The sequence below is a fragment of the Saimiri boliviensis genome, chromosome 21 (genome assembly GCF_048565385.1).
Source record: "Saimiri boliviensis isolate mSaiBol1 chromosome 21, mSaiBol1.pri, whole genome shotgun sequence".
Taxonomy (NCBI): Eukaryota; Metazoa; Chordata; class Mammalia; order Primates; family Cebidae; genus Saimiri; species Saimiri boliviensis.
In genome coordinates this window covers 8,515,266-8,535,356 of record NC_133469.1, presented here as the reverse complement: position 1 = coordinate 8,535,356, position 20,091 = coordinate 8,515,266, and the positions used below count along the sequence as shown (strand labels likewise).

The following is a 20,091-nucleotide window of genomic DNA, read 5'->3' as shown; positions in this document are numbered from 1 at the left end:
GCAGGTAGGGCAGGAAGCTTCTTTGGGGCCTTGCTTGATTCCTCCCAGGCCTCACCTCAAGGATGGTCTGGGGGCCAGAATGGCTGGAGAGGAAGCCTCCATCCCTAACCAGGGGGTGCAGAAGCAGGCATCACAAGAGGCTTGGAGGGTCAAAGTGTTGGGTGGTCATTTGCTCCCAGGAGGCTGTTCCAGGTCCCGGGGACACTTGAAGTGGGCAGCAGCTTCTGGTTAGACCAGAGCTGAAGGGATGGAGGCCAGACCCAGGATGGGGGACGGTGGGCAATGAGGGTCAGCAGCATCTGGCTCCCACCAGGCAGCAAGCAGCACCTGGCAGAGTGAAGGGGCTGATGCCTACAGGGAACAGACCCTCTGAGTTTTTGGGAATTCGGCCTCAAAGACCTGTCCCTCTTCCCCTAGGGCAGGCATCTGTTGCTGCTCTTTTCCTATTCAAACCTGAGTCCACCAGGCCCAGAGCTTTGCCTGTTGAGCCACTGTGATGGGGCCTGGCCAGGAGTGTGGATGCTACAAATACCAAGAGAACACCCAAGAGTGGTGGGGGACCCCTTTCAGGTGGGAGGTGAGCAGCAGGCATGGGTTGTTGAGGGGAAAGTTATGGTGATGGCAGCAGAGGCAGGGCCCAGTGCTGGCAGGTAGGGGCGAAGACCCTGCCCTGGTGGGATGTTGAGTCCAAGGATGGCCTTGGACCCTGTCAGGCCCAGCATGGTCCCACCACCTCCCTCACCCCACAGCCAGTGCTGGGACAGCTTGGGGAGACGTGAGGGTGGACTCATTCGAGCCATTGAGACCACCCAGGTCTTCCCCCCGGCGGGACAGACGGAGCCTGACCAAGGTTCCTGGCACCTGGAAAACCCACAGGTCAGAGTAAGGGGAGAAAGGACCCTGCCCTCCCTGTTCCACGTTCGTTGGGGAGAGGTGTGGCAGAGTAGGAGGAGGACCAGGAGGAACAAATGCCAGGCACAGGCCAGGGGTGGAGATCTGGAGAGCTGAGCCGGTTCCCTCCACTCCCAACCTTTTCAGACAAACCCCCAGGGAAAGGGGGGATCCGGTCTTCACTTGCGCTTCCCACTCAGCCAGTAAGGACAAGGTGGGGCCTGGGTTACTTGGGAAGCTGGCACAAAAGGAAGTCCTGGGGTTGATGTGCTTGAGCTTCAGGTGAAGCGCTCCCGCCCCCACCAAAGGAAAAAGCTTAGTGTTTGCTCAGGTATAGAGACCAGCTGCTGTGATGTGGTCTGTTCCACCTCCACCCATTAACAGGGATGGCTCTGGAGGGTGGGGGGGGGGGGGCCACAAAAGAGGTGCTGGAGGAGACACTCCCACCCCTGGCCGGAAGCTTCACAATACGCAGTTTGTCCGAATAATACGGCTTTTATTGGGAGTTGGGGGTTTTGGGTGCCCTGTCAGGTGATCAGAACATTAAAAATTGACTCAACATAAAATAATCTGGACCCTTCTAGAATGACATGGCCATGACCAGTACTGCTAGAAGCTAGTCTCCGAGCCCCCAGTGCCTCACTGTGTCCCGGACCTGCATACCTGTGGTCTCCCCCTGCCCTAGAGGGCCTTGTGTTTTTATTAAGGCAGTCAAATCTTGCAGCCTGGTTCAATCCCAGCTCCAAGGGCTACTGGGCAGCTGCAAAGGTCTGAGACCCTGAATGCACTCCTGCAAGTAAGGGGTCCCCAACCCAGGCCCTTGACTCTGCCCTGAGCTTGCAGCTGGATACAAAGTGCAAAATAGCTTGGCTCCTGTATTCTGGAAGAAAAAAAAAAAAGTAAAAACAGCCTCCACGTCCAAGCCCTTCCTGGGCCATCAGGTCCTGGAGGCATCTCAGGGTCCTGCCCCCACCCCCCACCCCAGCTCCTGCGGCTCCTGCAGGCAGAGGTTGCATGCCTGAGACCTTATTGCTGTGCTCCGGGCCTGGGGGCAGCTGAGGTGCACCCTCTGTCCTCCAGCAGGGCTCACTCGGTCAGGCAGGAGAGACGCAAGCTGGGCCATCCAACTGGTTTCAACTGGCAGCTTTACCAATGCAGCATTTATTTCAAAATTAAATTAAATTAAAAAAAAAAAAAAAAACAAATTGCATCACCAGGTAGTTTTCTCGATTAGGATGCAGCCTGGCCAGGGTGGGCCGTGGCCGGGCGGCAGCAGCATCACATGGGGCCATTTAAGGCAGCTCCTTCTGGCGGGGCATCTGTCTTCCTGCAGGAATAGGGGGTGGTTGGAGCCGTGCGGGCTTTGGGGCATGTCCACATCCCCCACCCCCACACTCAGCCTGCTCACCCGTCCTTTGTCACTGTTCCCAGGGTGGCCACCATGGCTGGAGCTGTTGTGACTGCCATGATGGGCCCTAGGGGGGCTGCCACGGCCACTGCAGAAGAGACTGCTGGGGTGGCTATGGTGGGGCCAGCCTTGCTCACTGCTGCGGTGGCCACAGTAGCCTTGGGGGGCGCAGCCACAGCTGGGGCAGCGATCACTTCCTTTGGCACAGGGCAGGCAGGGTCTAACAGCTTGCTGTCAGCACACTCGGCCCTGTGTGGCAGACATGGGTTCTGGTTACAGGCATCCCCACCCTCAATGCCACCCCACCTCGTGCCCAAGGACCAGCAGGACAAAAAGGTCCAGGTGGCCCTGGAGCCCCGCCTGTGGTCGGTCCCTCACACCTGCCCTCTCGGGTGGCCCAGGTTGTGCCCAGCTAGGCAGCTCTGCCACCCCAAGTTCCAAGTGCTGGGACAAGCTGCCTGTCCATCGTGACTTGAAACCTCCTTCCAGGCAGCGCTCAGATCCTGCCCGTCAAGCGCCTCATTCTCCGAGGGCCCCAGAGGTTCCTGTGCCTTGATATCAACTTCAGCCTTACACTGGGCAGTGTGGGGAAACCTCCTGAGGGATGGGGGAGAGGATCCTGCCGGGCATCTAAGGGGCTTGCTCTGGAGGGGATCAGGCACCCTAAGGCCCAGCCTGGCTACGAGCAGCAGATGGGCCATCTGGCCTCCTGCAAGGCGAAGACACTGAGCATCTGACCCGGGGAGAGGCGAGGGGGTATGAGCACCCTCACCTGCAGGCTGGGCTGTCACAAAGGTGCGGGGAGAGCTCTAAGTGGCAAGTTTTACAGACAGCCCAGTGGAAAAAAGCAACTTATTTTGCACAATGATGTTCTCTGCTTTTCAGAGCAAAGTTTTTCAGGGTTTGCTTAGGAAAAGTGGGTAAAGGTTTGTTTTTGAGGTAGAGTCTCGCTCTGTTGCCCAGGCTGGAGTGCAGTGGTGCGATCTCTGCTCACTGCAGCTTCTGCCTCCCAGGTTCAAATAATTCTACCTCACCCTGCCAAGTAGCTGGGACTACAGGCGTTTGTCACTACACACAGCTAATTTTTTGTATTTTAGTAGAGATGGGGTTTTGCCGTGTTGCCCAGGAGCTCAGACAATCCATCCACCTCAGCCTCCCAAAGTGCTAGGATTACAGGTATGAGCCACCGCGCCCAGCTGAGTAAAGGTGTTTTTTGTTGTTGTTGCTGAGACGAAGTGTCACTCTGATGCCCAGGTGGGAGGGAGTGCAGTGGTGCGATCTCAGCTCACTGCAACCTCTGCCTTCCCAGTTCAAGTGATTCTCCTGCCTCAGCCTCCCAAGTAGTTGGGATTACAGGCGTGTGCCATCACACCTGGCTAATTTTTGTATTTTTAGTAGAGATGGGGTTTAACCATATTAACCAGGCTGGTCTTGAACTCCTGACCTCGTGATCCACCCACCTAGGCCTCCTAAAGTGCTGGGATTACAGGCTTGAGTCACTGCACCTAGCCAGGTAAGGGTTTTTAAGAATTTCAGTGACTAATAAGGCATTCCTTCTTAAAGTTTAGTCACCGTAATTCTTAAAAATTCCCAGGACTGCCAGGGGTCAGTGAGCAGGGCCCTCTGAGGTGTCAGACCTGCTCCACCTGTGGGGGGGAGGATAGGACAGGTGGGGTGAATGCGGGCTGAGCAGCATTGGGCGGTGAGGCTGGGAGGTGCCCTCACCCACCTCCAGGCAGGCCCTTCCCAACCATGGAGCCAGGAGTGACTGGGAAGCACTGCCAGGTGTGAAAGGCACCTTGTCCCCTCCTAGAGTACTTCCGCACTGTTGCCTGGACCTAGTGGGAGCTCTGGCCTCAAGGCCTTTGCAGAGCTGCTCTCTCGCTGGGTGTACCTCCTCCCCACTTCAAGCCCAGTCCTACCTTCCCCCTCAGGCTTACCTGGCCCTGGCATCTACACCAGCTGTCCTGCCCTCCTGCTAAACTCCCACCCCTGACCCCAATGGCCAGAAGAGGTATCTGTTCACTGATAGATCCCAGGGACCGTCTTCCCGTGGGGGAATGCATGGGGTTCAGCTTGCTGGAGGGGCTGGCTGGACTCCAGCTTCCTTACAGGGAGTACCTCCCTGTCCACTCTCCCCAGGAATGGCTGCTGGGGGCTCAAGGGAGCCTGGGCCTCTGCCCACCTGCAAGCTGCCTCCAGCTCTCAGTCAGGGTTTGCAGGCCCCAAGTGCAGTCCTGAGGCCCCCACACTCCATATTGTCCTGCTTCCGAGGCGTCTGGGAATCATAGGCCACTATGAAAGGGGAGCAGCAGGCGTCAGGCCTGCCTGCTGGACTTCCTGTGCCCCTCCCCGACCACTAGGGCACCCAGATCCCAGGCATCTCAGCCAGGCCCAGAGCTCCAAGAGCTGGGCTCTTCTCTCCAGTCAGGATCTGGAGTAGGGGCTGCTCCCTGAAGTCCCTGGTGGGGGAGCTGTCTGGGACACTGAGGCCATGTCTTCTTGTCCTAACCACTCACAACAGAAAAGACATATGTTCTGTCCAAGAAAGAAGCCTCCACTCCTCCACTTCAGTGCATGGGCATCACCGCCCCGAGCTAGCCTCTGAAGGGTCACAAGCCATTGGGAAAGCAGTGGAGAAGACCCCTGGTCTGGCCTCAGCCTGCTCCCAGGGCAGCGGAGAGCTGGGGACAGAGCCTGGAAGCCACACCCTATGTACCCCCGACACCCCACACACCTGCTGACAGCCTCCTCTGTCCTGGTCACTGAGGGCAGTGCTGGGGCCTCCCAGCCGGGACCCCTGCTCACAGCCTCCGCAGCACTTGCTGCCTTCTGGTCGTCATCCTCGCTGTCAGAGCCGCCAGAGGAGCTACTGTCAGAGGCCAGCAGGGGGGCCTTCCTGGTGGCACACACATTCCAGGCACATGGGGAAGCCGGGCTGACTGCAAAGCAGGAGGCCTGTGCTGTCCAGTGAGGCAGGAGGAGCCACAGGGTGCAGCCACGTCGGCCACAGTGCCCCCACCCATGTGGCCCGTGTGTAGCACAGACAGCCTCTCACATGCAACCCATTGCCTGCACACGTGCCTGTGTGGGAACCGCAAGACAAGGCAGACAGGCTCTCACACTGGCTACGCGATCTCCACACAAACAACCCTGTTTCTCCCCCATGACACAGGGCAATCTGCCCTGGTCTCACACGAGGACACAGAGGCTCAGGAAGGGGCCCGCTTTGCCTTGTGTGGTCCTGCCACAGCTCCTTCAAGCCATAGGACCCCAGTGCCCATGACACCAGTGTTGGGAGCCAGGTGTCATTTGCTGGGAGTGCTCAGCCTTGTCTGGGGGAGCTTCTGAGCCTGACTAGGGGGCTGGGGGCCAGGGGCTCTAATCAGGCCCCAGAACAGCTTCCTGCCAACATCCCACCCACCCACATCTCAATGCTGGGGTCCAAGTGCTGCTGTCTGGAACCCAGCGTGCAAACCTGGGCTGTGCCACCTGCTCAGACAGGGCTTGGGGCCAGCCTGATCGCCTTGCTGCCTCCCCATCTGCATGTGGCTGCTCCAGTCCCACTGCTGTAACAAACCCCAACATCACCAGAGACCTAGCAGCACATGGGACTCAGCCATCTGCTCCCACTGCCCCCAAGGAGTGGGGCCAGAGGCCTCAGGCCTTAAACTAGGCAAGGCCAGGCGTCTGCAGGAGCCTGGGTACAGCCTGCACTGCTCCTACTCACAGACTTTCTCCGGGCCTTGGCTGCGGCTGCCCTCAGCATGGCTGCATTCTGTGTCCACCGGAGAGCTGCACCTGGGCCCTGACTCGGAGCTGCAGACAAGGACAAGGACAGAATCAGTCCTGGGGACAGGCACCTCCTGACCCTGACAGGCACTTCCTGGCACAGCCCCCTCCTGCCAATGCATCCGTTACCAGCAGAAAGGCTGGAAATCGGTGAACTTGGCCCAGCCTTTCTCCTCTGGAGCTGAGGTGCCAGCTGCCCACACACTGGAACCCACATCCCTCACCACTCCTGGGGCCATGGGCGTCAAGTTCGCTGGCTCATCAAACACTGCCGTCCATGTGGCGCCTGCTGGGGGAGAGAGAGAGTGGTCAGGCGTGGGCAGGCCTGAGGTGCTGCAGGTAAAGGAGAGGTAGCTTCCCCTACCCAACAGGGCCCCACAGAGCTTGACAGGAACATGGGGCTGCTCCAGGAGGAAGGCCTGGCCAGTACCTATCAGCCCCTCAGAGAGCAACACAGGACAGCTTGAGGGTCCTGACATGCCACCAACACCCATGAGGCATGTGACCCAGGGCTCAGTTAGGCACCTGAGGGCCCCAGGCCTCAAGCAGGGCCGACACTGACAGTGTGGAGGTGATACAACTGCCCTCCACGGGAGTCTGCCCAGTGGGTCTGCCCAGGATGGCATCCGACAGACTGCAGCTCACCCAACACCACTGCCCCGTCCCTGGCCTCGAGGATGGAGTGCCTTCCTCCTATCCAGGACGTTCCTGCTTCCCCACAGTGTCTCCCTTGCTCTCTCTGTTGCCCTCAGCTAAGAGTCGGCACCTCCTAATAGAGATCCCTGCCCCTCCCCAAAGTCCCGAGTGCCTCGGCACTGCCCGCAGGGCAGGGGTAAGGAGAGGGGTCTTAGCAGCAGTGAGCCTGAGTGGACTGGCTCTTGCTGTAGATGTCAGCCGTGAGGGTGGAGATCAGCCTGTGCTACTGTGCTGGGGTGGGCGTCAGGCCTGTGCCCCGATTGCGTGGGGCAGAGTGGACGATGGAGACTAGGTGGAAACCACCCACCAGCCTTGGTGACATGGCTGAGAGTGACCACAACCAAGAGGGCAGGGGCAGGAGGCCACCTTTTGCTGGCAGTGCAGCACAGACCCCTATTCAAGACAGCTAGGAAACAGCTGGGGATGCGGGCTCCGGGCTACATTGAGTTCCAGATGCCTCGGCTCCAAATGAAGCCCACAACACCCAAGCCAGGGTACCATGTCCTGTCCCCGACACCCACGTCCCTGGCCTGTGGCCCAAAGCGCCACCTTCTGAGTCACCCTCCACAGTGGGGGCTTCGTTCTTCCCAGGGGCTGGGGGGCCATGTGCCCCAGGCACGTCTCCATCTACTGAGCTCGCCTTCCTGTCCTGGCTTCTGCATTCCAGGCCGTTCTTTGAGCAGCTCTCTGAAGCATGGGGGGCTCCAAACCTGGGGGAGATGAAGAGTCAGATGCCTGGTGGCCCAGGACGGACACCTAACTCTGATGGCCAGTGACGACTCCAGGCTCGGGGCTGAGGGTAAGCACAGAGTGTCCGGAGTGAGAAGCACGAGTCGCTCCAGCCTCAGCTCTGGCTCCTCAGGGTCACCTGGGGCCTCAGTGCTCCTCCTGCTGTGCTGGGCCCAGAGATTGCAGGACAGGTGTGCTTGCTCTGTGAGCCAGCGTAACAAACGGCAGGGCAGCTGGGCATCCGACAGGTGTTCTGGGAGCTGCACCTCCTCCACGGAGGCTTCGGGCAGGTGGGTGGGCCCCATACCTGGCTCTGGCCATCACCCGGGTGGCACAGCGAGTGTCACTGTCCTCCCAAATGTCCTCATCCTCGTCATCATCAAAGGGCTGGATGCGGTCGCTGCAGCAGGCCTCAAACAGAGCTGCACTGGGCTGCAGAGCAAACCGTGAAGGTCACTTTCCAGAGGGTCCGCGGGAGGCCGGAGGCCCTATCCCCACAGGGCTCCCAGAGGGGCTTAGTTCAGGATGTGGGAGCCGCAGGGCTGGAGGGCAGGATGGGAGGGGCAAGAAGAGTGGCTGTTCCCAGCTCCACAGAGGGGCCTCTCCCAGCCCCACTGCACAGGCCCATGATAGATCCAGCCATGGCACAGCCTGAGCTGCCTGGGAAAAGGTTGATGTCGTGGCCCCACACAGTCCCACTCGCTCACACTGTCCTCGTCAGCATCGATGTTGAAGTTGATCTCTGCAATCCTGTCAAACGGGGCGCTGCAGGAGCAAGGGGGATGGCCTCAGTGCTCCTCCCGCAGTGCTCATCTGGGGCCCTCAGTGCTCCTCCCTCGGTGCTCATCTAGGGCCCTCAATGCCCTCACACAACTGGAACACTTGCTGTCTCCTGGGGAACACCAGGCCACACTCCCAGCAAGGCCTCAGGGAGCTGCCCCCATGGGACCCCAGCGGCAAGGAGGGAAGTTGCACCTCATGCAGGGGCATCCAAGTAGACTCACTTGATGTTGTCATCCTGGTCTGCAAACTCCTCATCATTGAAGCCAAACTGATCCACGAAGTTGGCTGTCATCTGCTGGATCTGGTAGTCAGAGAAGGCCTGGGAGGGGAGGAAGGGTGGATAGGAAGGAGGGGAAAGCGGGGAGGAAGATGGGAAGGAAGGGAGAAGGAAAGAAGGAAGGGGATGGGGGAAGGAGGGGAAGGGGGAGGGAAGGAGGGGAGGAGGGAGGAGGGGAGGGGGGAGGAAGGGATGGAAGGAGGAGGGAGGGAAAGGAGGAGAGGGGGAGAAAGGGAGGGGAAGGGAGGGGGAAGGGGAGGAGAGAAGGGGAGAGAGATGAGGGAGGGAGGGAGGGAGGGACAGGTGCATGTCATGAAGCAGGCCTCGGGCCTGGAGGCTGCTCTTTGGGAACCACAGTCTCTTTAGTTGTTCAGGAGCTTCTCCTCCAGCAAAAGTGGGCACTAAACTCTGACTTTTTGGGTTCACGATTCTACCAAAACAGGCTGCGTGCGCACTGCAGTCACATCTGAGATACGCCCCATGTTCTCTGACTTTTGAGTCCATCCGCTGTGTCCTCAGTGCTCTCATCAAGATGAAGTGACTTTGGGGTTCTCCCTTCAGACCCACCCACCCTATACGTGCTCCGAGACGAGCCCCCTCTCCCCTTTGCTAGTGAGATGCCATCAGAGACTCTGGAGGACCAAGCGCAGGTGCCGGGAAGGGCCCGGCAGGGTGCAGGTGCCGGCCACGCCCTCACCTGCTGAAGGGACAGCTCGTTAGGGAAAGCACCCTCAATGTCCTCGTCCTCACTTGAGGAGTGAAGGTGGTGAGTGCTCACCTAAAACACAGGCCAGATGGGGTGGGCGTGTGAGCCAGCCCAGCACCCCAGATCCTGCCCAGCCCAGAGCCCAGGACCCTGCCCAGCCCAGGGCTCCCAAACCCCGCCCAGCATGGCCCTTGTCAGACCTCTGGGCCCAGGAGGCCGTGCTGTGTAAGGAGGTGCCCAGGTGAGGCCCAGGCCCCATGGCAGCCCAAACTCCATGTGCAGGGGGCATGTTGTGGGTCTCAGGCATAAGGAGCCCTCTGCCAACAAGCTCCAGCTCCTGGAGTGGGAGGGAAGGGACCCAGGGCCAACACAAGCTCTGCACAGAGGTCCTCAGAGAGCCAGCCCTGGGTGTGGCACAGGACAGGGTCTGTGTTACGGACGTCAGCCCAGAGGACAGAATGCACACTTGCAGGGTAGGCATGGGCACCCTGGTGCTAGAGGAGAAGGCAGGTGTGCGGCCTTTGTGCTTCCCTTGGCCTCTGCCTCAGGGCAAAGGCAGACGCGTCTGACGGCATCCCAGCACTGTGCGTGCACCGAGGGAGCAATCCCAAGCCTCCTCACCAGGTCCACAGTGTTCCTGCGGTTCGTCTCTGTCAGGGTCTCCTCCACGAAGCTCTCCCAGCGGCCTCGGCAATCCGCAGGGAGCCCTGCAAGGGAAGAGCTGCCTGGTGAGCCCTCGGAGACCCTGTGCCAGTAGTGCGGGGTGGCCAGGAGCTCCGGCAGCTGCGTCCTGGATGCCGGAGGGTGGGGCGGTGCCACTGTGGTCAGCCCATCTGCGGGCCTGAAGCAGGGGCTTTGCTGGATGGGAAGGAGGCAGCACAGTTGGTGTCCGGAAGGGCTGGGGCCACAGCGAGACTGAGGTGCAGCAACAATGAGCAACGTGTTTCTGCCCTACAGAGACCCCAGTGGGCATCCGAACTCCGAGTCTGTTGGGTGAAGCCCACTCTGAGGAACTCCCAGAAACAAAGAAGCCATGGAACAGAATCCGAGAAAGCAACCAGCTTCCTTCAACCTGCCTCACAGGCCCAAACTCACCAGCAGCCCACAGGCCTGGGCGTGTGTCGTGTCTGTTTTTCCAGTGAGGTCAGAGCCCTGGAAGGGTTCATCCACAATCTGGAGATTGTGGGGGATGATCCAAGGGCTTCCTCCTTGCCCCTCGCCTCTCTAAACTGCCCCCACCCTGGGGAGCTGTCCTTGGCCTCTAGCTCCACCCGTGTTTTGCCCTCCAGGATGTTGGGAAGCTGTTTTGATGATGGCCAGCAGGCCTGACCTCGCCAGGGGCTGATGGAGCCCAACCCAGGAAACCCCTCCCCTATGGTCCTGGGGTGCAGGGAGGAGCATCCAGAGCGTCCTCACCTTACACCGTATAGAAAGGAGGCGCCACGGCTGGGCCCGCCTCTGCCACGTGTGCTGTGCCTGCATCCACCTAACCCACTGAGCTCTTAAGAAACAGGGTGCTACCTGCTCCCGAGTCGTGTGCCACCACGTCTCACACCAGAGTCAGAGTGTGAGACTCGCCAGCCACCCAAGGACAGAATAAAGCTGGCACATGGCCAGGACTGGTGGCACCCAGGCAGGACTCCATGAGCTGCAAGGAGCCTGGCCCTAATGGCTTCTGCACATCAGCTCCAGAGCCACCAACTGCCCCTGGCAGGGACTGAGTCCCCTGCGCCAGATGCCGACGCCTGGCGGAGTCTCCACAGATGTCTGCCAACAGAACCGACACATGAGACCCTCGTCCCCTGAAAAGAGATCTGGTGTGGGAAGGTGAGAGGACAGAGACAGCTGCACAGTCTTGTCAGTGCAGTCAGCACCTGCTGATGGGCAGAGGACAGCCTCAGGCGGCAGCTCCTTCAGGGCCCTGGTGCCCGAAACCAGCAGAAGGGTGACCGGGTTGGGGGCTCACCTCGGATGACCTCGCTGATGTGTGTCTGCACAGGGCCCCGCTCCAGGTTCTGCACCACCGCATTGGCGATCCGCGTGAGGTGGCCCATGTTCCCACGCCTCATGCCACCTGCTGCCCTGAAAGTGACGGGCACCGTTCAGGGCGGCCACCTGGCCCCGACCTTGCCGAACTTGTGACCCGGAGAGCCACGTGGCACAGGCCTCCAGGTTTACTTCCAGAGCAAGTGCCCAGCCCCTGCCCAGTGCCCACACCCCTGGCCCTGCCTTTGGGATAATTCTGTTTGAGCAGCACCTGCCAGGTGCAGCGGGCTCATCCCAATCTCACTACTCAAAGTGCCACTGAGACAGATGAGGAAACAGACACTGCTCTGACTCCATTCTACAGAAAAGGAAGAGGAGGCAGAAAGGCCATGGTGTGGCCTAAGCCCCGCTGGAGGCAGCAGTGGTGCAGAAGGTGAGCCCACACTGTCAGCTGCAAAGCTCAGGCTCAGCACCCCACAGGAGGCGCAGGTGGGCGAGACCTCCACACCGGCTCAGCCTCTGCTTCCCCGCAGCGGCACTTGGACTCCTCCCAGCTCCCATGAGTCCCTCCTCACATCACCCAGAGCCAGACACCTCCCAGCAGGACAACTGACGAGAGGACCATCAGCAGGACACGCGTCCTGACCAGAGGGAACACCCGTCAAGCTGAAGACACGGAAAGACCCAAGGAATATGTCCCCGTGTGCAAGTGCTGACAGAGCTCCGAGTTACTGGGGAACCCACACGAGGGCAAAGCCAGCCGGGCAGGGGCCTGATGGGGACGGACGACATCCCATCTGCTCCCTGTGTGTTCCCTCCCCAAGTAGCATTTGCAGCTGTCCGCCCAGCAGGAGGGCCCCTTGCACAGTGGCCACAGAGCGTGGAGCTGCGTTGCACACCCAACGCTGCATCCCAGCCTGCGGTCCCGCACGCATCACCACCCACGCCTGGGTGAGGTGCATCTCCGCGTCCCTGACTGACCAGGCTGGGTCCCTCTGTGTCCGAGCGGCTCTTACTGCGTGTGGTCGTTGGCTTCCCAAGCCTCTAGGATCCTCTGCACCAGGCAACACTTCTGGAACAGCTGGGGGCAGGCAGGCAAGTCAGGTTTGAAGGAGGCACATGGTCTCCTCCACCCATCCCCAGACTGGGCAGGGCTGAATGCAGCCACGGAGTCTGTGGGGACTCTGCCCTGTACCTGCTGCACACACCTAGCCCCAGCCTCCGTGGTCCTCACCAAACACCAGAGAAGGGTGCTGCTCAGGGGCTCACATTGCTGAGCGCCCTGAAGATGAAGCCTGAGAAAAGGACCCTCTCCCTTCTCCAATCCCTGGAATTGCCCCGGACCCCATCTTCCCCTGGGCCTCCCCTCCGTCTCTCCATTGCCCCCCACTCTGGCCACTCCCCACCCCTTCCTCCGTGTCCAGAAGGAATGACTATGGCTGTCACCACTTTCTCACCTCCAGGCCCTGACACAGACCATTTCTTGTACCTGGGATGTTTTTCCTGGGCTCCACCTCACACTGCAACATGCCTGTGGCCTTGCTATCTGGGTGAGGGTCCCTGGTTGGCCTTCGTGTCCCTGAACATCACCCTCCCAATCATGTGGCTCCCATTACTGACACTACTGGCCCCTTGGCGTTTATTCCCTGGGCCTCCAGCTGCAGGCCAGACTGGACCCAATCCACCCAGTGCTCACTCCTGCCAGCCCTGCACACAGAAGGCACCCAGGACCCCTGCTAAAGGCGGGTGAGAATGAGACCTGCAGGACCCACTCAAGCCCCACTGTCTATGAGTCTCTGACTAGACACCTGGGGACCCTTTCCCAAGCCCTGCCACTGTGTCAGCTGCACATGGAGGCCCGGCACCCGTCAACGCTGACATGGACATGGTCTGAGTGGGGCACAGCCTGTGCCAATGAACTGGATGCTGCTGGGACTCACATGGGTCAACATTGTGTTGTCAGGGGAGCAGGTGGCAAGCTGGGGGGTCTCCAGGCTCCGGTTCTCATTCTCATGCGGAGGCTCCACCCTGCTGTCGGATCCGCTGGCTTCTGTTCTCTCCTCACGGGCAGCATGGGAGAGAATAGCAGCTATGCATAGTTCCACTTGGAAGTGCAAAAAGTTATTCCAGGTGTACTTAAAAAACAAGTCCTGGATAGACAGAGGACAGAAGACAGTTCTTAGATGGTTTTCTCCAGCCAGCTGAACCACAAAGCAGAGGGAAACTCTTCCTAAAGGTGGCTCCTAACTCCTAAGGATCCCAGTCTCTGGGCAGCCAGGAAAGAGTTCCAGGCATTTTCCTGAGGCTCATCTCTCTGTTACAGAACTTCTTTAAATAGCCTCTGAGCACTTCCATTTTCTGCCTGTGGGTGTCTTTCTGTCTCTGCTGCAACCCGCCCCAATGAGAATAATCAATCTTCTTTCTACTTTCTGTGGGTTTATTCTTTTTCTTTTTCTTTTGAGATGGAGTCTCGCTGTGTCGCCCAGGCTGGAGTGCAGTGGTGTAATCTCAGCTCACTGCAACCTCCGCCTCCTGGATTCAAGCAATTCTCCTGCCTCAGCCTCCTGAGTAACTGGGATTACAGGCGCCTGCCACCATGCCCAGCTAATTTTTGTATTTATAGTAGAGATGGGTTTTTGCCATGTTGGTCAGGCTGGTCTCGAACTCCTGACCTCAGGTGATTTGCCTGTCTCAGCCTCCCAAAGTGCTAGGATTACAGGTGTGAGCCACTACGCCTGGCCTCTTTTGTCCTTAAGTTGGAAGCTTAACTCACTGATTTGTATCCTTCTCTTCCAGTCTGTCTTTAAAAGGCTATACATTTCCCTGTATACAATCAACTTTAACTACATTCTATACATTTTACTATGCAGTATTTTTATTATCCTTAAGTATTTGAAAAGTTCCTTTATGATTTTGTCTTTCTCACAAATTATTAAAAGTGTGTTAGACTCTCAAGCATGGGAGGATTCTGCCCAGAATGGGCAGGCTTGTGCACATCATCCATCACACAAACATGAGACTGTGAGGTGCACATTCAGACAATCCCCAAGGGAGCCCGCACCTAAGCAGCATGGGCTAAAGCCCAGAGGAGGTTCTTTCTGGCCACCTAGGCACTCCCCTGGGGGACAGAGGTGGCTGAATGAGGACAGCTGCTGTCTCTCACCTCCCATGTAGCCTCTTCCAGACCAGGACAGACAGGGGGACATAGGTCTGACCCACTTGCCCCCCACTGCCACCTCTTACACTCCAGGGGCCATGTCAGCCTGTGCCCCAGACCCTCTTCTGCCCCCGTGGAGGAGGAGGACTGTATGGAGAGGGACTGGGGTGAGCTGTACATTCCATACCAGGATATGAGCTTGGGCCCCTTGCTCCACACGGCAGGGATGGAGCTAGAGAAAGGCAGGAGGCTCATCTGCTTGATGTACTTCTTCTCCACAGAAACCCAGTCCCAAATCTTGGCTTCACCTTCTCTGTCCACATGACCTTGAGCAACTTTGGAGGAGGCTTTACTGTGTTACCTCATCTATAATGTGGAATCAGACCTACCCCTCAACAAAGAAAAGCCCGGACCAGATGGCTTTCCTGTTAACTTCTACCGAACATTTATTTGGTGGTGGTGGTTTTTCATTTCCTGGCGATGAGGTCTACCAAACATTTAAAGAGTTAACACCAGTCCTTCTCAAACTCTTCCAAAAAACTGAAGAGGAGAGAACGCTTTCTAATTCACTCTATGAGGACAGCATTACCTTGATACCAAAGCCAGACAAGGGCACTACAAGAAAACTACAATATTCCTTATGAACACTGACGCAAAATACAAGCAAATAAAATTTAGCATCATATCAAAAGAATTTTACATCAGGAAAAAGTGGGATTAGTTCCTCAAATGCAAGGATGATTCAACATATGAAAATCAATCAATATACCACATTAACAGGATAAAGGACAAAAGCCAAATGATCATATCTCAATTCATACCAAAAAAAAAAAAACTTGATAAAATTTCACATAAAGCCAAGTGTGGTGGTTCATGCCTGTAATCCCAGCACTTTGGGAGGCCAAGGCAGGTGGATCACCTGAGGTCAGGAGTTTGAGACCAGCCTGGCCAACATGGTGAAACCCTGCGTCTACTGAAAATATAAAAATGACCTGGGCGTGGTGGCAGGGCCTATAATCCCAGCTACTTCAGAAGCTGAGGCAGGAGAATCCCTTGAGCCCAGAGGCAGAGGTTGCAGTGAGCCAAGATCACGACACTGTACTCCAGCCTGGGCAACAAGAGTGAGACTCTGTCTTTAAAAAAAAAAATTCAACATAATTTCTTGATAAAACACTCAAACTAGGAATAGAAGGAAACATCTTCCATATGATAAAGGCACCTATGAAAAGCCCACAGCTGACAACATATTCAATGCTGAATGACTAAAAATTTCTCTAAGATCAGTAGCAAGACAAGGGGGCTCACTCTCGCCACTTCTATTCAATCTTTTCTTAGAAGTCCTAGCCAGAGCAATTAGGCAAGAAAAAGAAATAAAAGGCATCCAAAAGAGAAAGGAGGAAGTCAAATTACTTTTGTTCCCCAATTTTTTTTTTTTAGAGTATGTATTTCTTTCCTTTTTCTTTTCTTTTTTTTTTTTTTTGAGATGGAGTTTTGCTTTGTTGCTCAGGCTGGAGTACAATGGTGCAATCTCCACTTGCTGCAAACTCCGCCTCCTGGGTTCACACAATTCTCCTGCCTCAGCTTCCTGAGTAGCTGGGACCACTATGTCCAGGTCATTTCTGTACTTTTAGTAGAGACAGGGTTTCACCATGTTGGCTAGGCTGGTCTTGAACTTCTGACTTTGTGATCCGCCTGCCTTGGCCTCCCAAAGTGCTGGGAATACAGGCATGAGCCACCGTGCCCGGCCTTTTTCTTTTTTTTCCAGCAAGGGTCTTGCTCTGTTGTCCTGGTTGGAGTGCACACAGTTGCATGATCTCAGCTCACTGCAGCCTTGACCTCCCAGGCTCAAGTGATCCTCCCTCTTCAGTCTCCTGAATAGCTGGGACTACAGACCTGTGCCACCCCACCTGGCTAATTTTTATTCTTATTTACTCTGTAGAGATGAGGTCTCACTATGTTGCCCAGGCTGGTCTTAAACTTCTGAGTTCAAGCAATCCTCCCATCTAGGCCTCCCAAAGTGCTGGGATTATAGACACAAGCCACCACACCTCTCCTGATACAATCATATACATATATAATTCTAAATATTCCACATAAATTGCTAGAGCTAATAAAGAAATTCAGCAAAGATCTAGGATACAAAACTGACACACACAAAAAAGCAGTTGTAAGGGCCAGGCATGGTAGCTCATGCCTGTAATCCCAGAACTTTGGGAGGCCAAGGTGGGTGAATCAGGATGTCAGGAATTTGAAAGTAGCCTGGCTAACGTGGTGAAACCTGTCTCTACTAAAAATACAAAAATTAGCCAGGTGTGATGGTGGATGCCTGCAATCCTAGCTACTCGGGAGGATGAGGCAGAGACTTGCTTGAAGCACCAGGAGGTGGATGCTGCAGTGAACCGAGATTGTGCCACTGCACTCCAGCCTGGGCAGCACAGCGAGACTCCATCTTAGCGAGACTCCATCTTGAAAAAAAAAAGTTCCATTTCCATACACTAGCACTGAATAATCATCAACAACAACAAAAACAGTAAGAAAACAATTTTATATATGATAGCATCCAAAAGAATTAAGTCAAGGAGATAAAACGCTTGTACACTGAAAACAATAAAACACTGCTACAAGAATTAAAAGACCTATTTAAAGTAAAAGGGGCCAGCCATGGTGACTCGTGCCTGTAATGCCAGCATTTTGGGAGGCCGAGGTGGGCAGATCACTTGAGGTCAGGAGTTTGAGACCAACCTGGCCAACATGGTGAAACCCTGTCTCTCCTAAACATACAAAAATTATTTTGTGGTAGTGTGCACCTGTAATCCCAGCTACTCAGGAGGCTGATGCAGAAGAATTGTTTGAACCCAGGAGGCGGAGGTTGCAGTGAGATTGAGCCACTGCACTCCAGGGTAGGCGACAGTGAGATTATCTCAACAATATAAATAAATAAATGGGAAGACATCTGTGTTCATGGATTGAAGACTTAATATTGTTAAGAAGACGGTATTACCCAAAGTGATCTATAAATTCAACATAATCTCTACCAAAATTTCAATAGCATTTTTGCAAAACTTGAAAAACCCATCCCCAAACTCACATAGAAACTCAAGCGATGACTCTGAATAGCCACAACAATCTTGAAAAAGAACAAAGTTGGAGAAGTCGCACTTAACACTTACTACAAAGCTACAGTCACCAAAACAGTGTGGCACTGGCATAAGGACAGACATAAACCAACAAAATCAAACAGAGTACAGAAAGAAACCTTGGCACACATGGCCAGCTGGTTTTTAACAAGTTGGCTAAGACCATTCATGGGGGAAAGGACAGTCTTTTTTTCTTTTTGAGATGGAGTTTTGAACTCTGTCACCCGGGCTGGAGTACAGTGGCATGATCTCAGATCACTGCAACCTCCACCTCCTGGATTCTCCTGCCTCAGCCTCCCAAGTAGCTGAGATTATGGGTGCCTGCCACCATGCCTGGCTAATTTTTGTATTTTTTTAAGTAGAGACGGGGTTTTACCATTTTGGTCAGGCTGGTCATGAACTCCTGTCCTCAGGTGATCTGCTTGCCTTGGCCTCCCAAAGTGCTGGGATTACAGGCATGAGCCACTGGACATACCCAGCCTAGGGCAGTCTTTTCACGAAGCGCTGTGAAAACTGGTAACCCCATGCAAAAGAATGAAGCTGGACCCTAACCTTTCACCAGATACAAAAATTAATTCAAGATGGACCAAAGACCTAAGCATAAGGGAGAAAACATAAAACCTGTTGAAGGAAACACAGAGGAAAAGCTTCACGATACTGGATTTGGCAATGACCCTTCTGGATATGATACAGAAAGCACAGGCAACAAAGAAAAAAAAGATAAATTGGATTTCATCAAAATTTAAAACTTGCGTGTCAAAGATCATCGTCACAGGAATAAAGGCTGGGTGGCTGGTGGCTCATGCCTATAATTCCAGCACTTCGGGAGGCCAAGGCTGGAGCATCGCTTGAAGTCAGGAGCTCAAGACCAGCCTGGTCAACATAGTGAGACCCCATCTCTACAAAAAAATTTAAAAATTAGCTGAATATGGTGGTGCATGCCTGGAGTCCTAGCTACTCAGGAGGCTGAGGTGGGAAGATCACTTCCGCCCAGGAGTTCAAGGTTACAGGGAGCTACGATCACTGTACTGCAATACTCTACCTCTAAAAAAATTTTTTATGTAAAAAGATAACCCAAAGAAAAGAAGAAAATATTTGCATATATCTGATAAAGGATTAATATCCAGAATATATAAAGAACTTCTACAACTAAAAAACAAAATCTCAATTCAAAAATGGTCAAAGGACTTGGGTAGGCATTTCTCCAATGAAAATATACAAATGGCCAACGAGCACAGGAAAAGCAGTTCAACATCTCTAATTCTGAGGGGAATGCAAATCAAAACCACAAGGAGACACCATTTCACATCCGTATCAGGATGTCTATTATCAGAAGAAGGAAAACAAGTGCTGGCGGGGATGTGGAGGAATGGGAACCTTGCGCACTGCTCACAGGAAGATAAAATGGTGCAGCCACATGGAAAAGCTTGGCTGTTCCTCAAGAATTAACCACAGAATTGTCATATGATCTTGTAATTTCACTCATAGGTATTTATCCAAAAGAATGGAAAGTAAGGATGTCCTTCCTTTCAGGTATTTCCACACTCACGAACATAGCAGCCTTATTCACATTAGCCAAGGGTGGAAGCAATCCAACTGTCCATAATGGGCAGAACGTGCCCCACCCCCAATATAATAATTACTCAGCCTTAAAAAGGAAAGAAAAAAATTTTTTTTTTTTTAAAAGACGGGGGTTTCACCACGTTGGCTGGGCTGGTTGGTCTTGAACTCCCGACCTCAGGTGATCTGCCCGCCTTGGCCTCCAAAGTGCTTGGATTACAGGCATGTGCTACCACACCCGGCCAGAAAGAAATTTTGACATACACTACAATACTGAATGAACCCTGGGCACATAATGCTAAGTGAAGTAAGTCAGTCACAAAAAGATAATACTTTATAATTCCACTTATAAACTGTACCTAAAACAGTCAAATTCAGAGATAGAAAGGAGAAGGGTGGTTGCCAGAGGCTGTGGGGAGGAAGAATGAATGGGGAGTTAGTGCTTAATGGAGAGAGAATTTCTGTTTGACAAAATGAAAAACCTCTAGATATGGATAGTCGTAATGGCTACACAAGATTGTGAATGCACTGAACTATACACCTTAAAATAGTTAAAACAAAGCCGGGCGCGGTGGCTCAGGCCTGTAATCCCAGCACTTTGGGAGGCCGAGGCGAGTGGATCACGAGGTCAGGAGATTGAGACCGTCCTGGTCAACATGGTGAAACCCCGTCTCTACTAAAAATACAAAAAATTAGCTGGGCATGGTGGCGTGTGCCTGTAATCCCAGCTACTCAGGAGGCTGAGGCAGGAGAATTGCCTGAACCCGGGAGTCGGAGGTTGCGGTGAGCGGAGATCGCGCCATTGCACTCCAGCCTGGGTAACAAGAGCGAAACTCCGTCTCAAAAAAAAAAAAGTTAAAACAGCAGTTTATGTTATGATATAAGAAAGTGGAAGAGAGAGTTCTTCTGAAGACAGAAAGGAAGTGGGTCTTTTATAATTGCTCTTCTGATGCAGACTGGGCTCTGACA

At 54.7% G+C, this 20,091-nt stretch overlaps 1 protein-coding gene across 7 annotated transcripts in view; it reads right to left on the bottom strand.

The window, feature by feature from the left end:
* Positions 1-2,018: 2,018 nt before the first annotated feature.
* The window catches only part of PPP6R2 (protein phosphatase 6 regulatory subunit 2), a 99,044-nt gene continuing 80,971 nt past the window's right edge, over positions 2,019-20,091 (bottom strand). For 4 of the 7 annotated variants that reach the window (XM_039463285.2, XM_039463284.2, XM_039463288.2 and 1 more), the window contains 14 exons: positions 13,209-13,418; positions 12,285-12,349; positions 11,249-11,364; positions 9,904-9,989; positions 9,274-9,354; positions 8,521-8,618; positions 8,224-8,281; positions 7,824-7,948; positions 7,337-7,497; positions 6,221-6,380; positions 6,030-6,118; positions 5,037-5,241; positions 2,300-2,548; positions 2,019-2,218 (listed from right to left, as the gene is read on the bottom strand). In XM_039463285.2, the coding sequence (XP_039319219.2) occupies positions 2,170-2,218; positions 2,300-2,548; positions 5,037-5,241; positions 6,030-6,118; positions 6,221-6,380; positions 7,337-7,497; positions 7,824-7,948; positions 8,224-8,281; positions 8,521-8,618; positions 9,274-9,354; positions 9,904-9,989; positions 11,249-11,364; positions 12,285-12,349; positions 13,209-13,418 (1,752 nt within the window). In that variant the 3' untranslated portion in view covers positions 2,019-2,169. The remainder of the gene's footprint in view (positions 2,219-2,299; positions 2,549-5,036; positions 5,242-6,029; positions 6,119-6,220; positions 6,381-7,336; positions 7,498-7,823; positions 7,949-8,223; positions 8,282-8,520; positions 8,619-9,273; positions 9,355-9,903; positions 9,990-11,248; positions 11,365-12,284; positions 12,350-13,208; positions 13,419-20,091) is intronic. The other 3 variants (XM_074391323.1, XM_074391324.1, XM_074391325.1) reach the window with 3 other exon arrangements.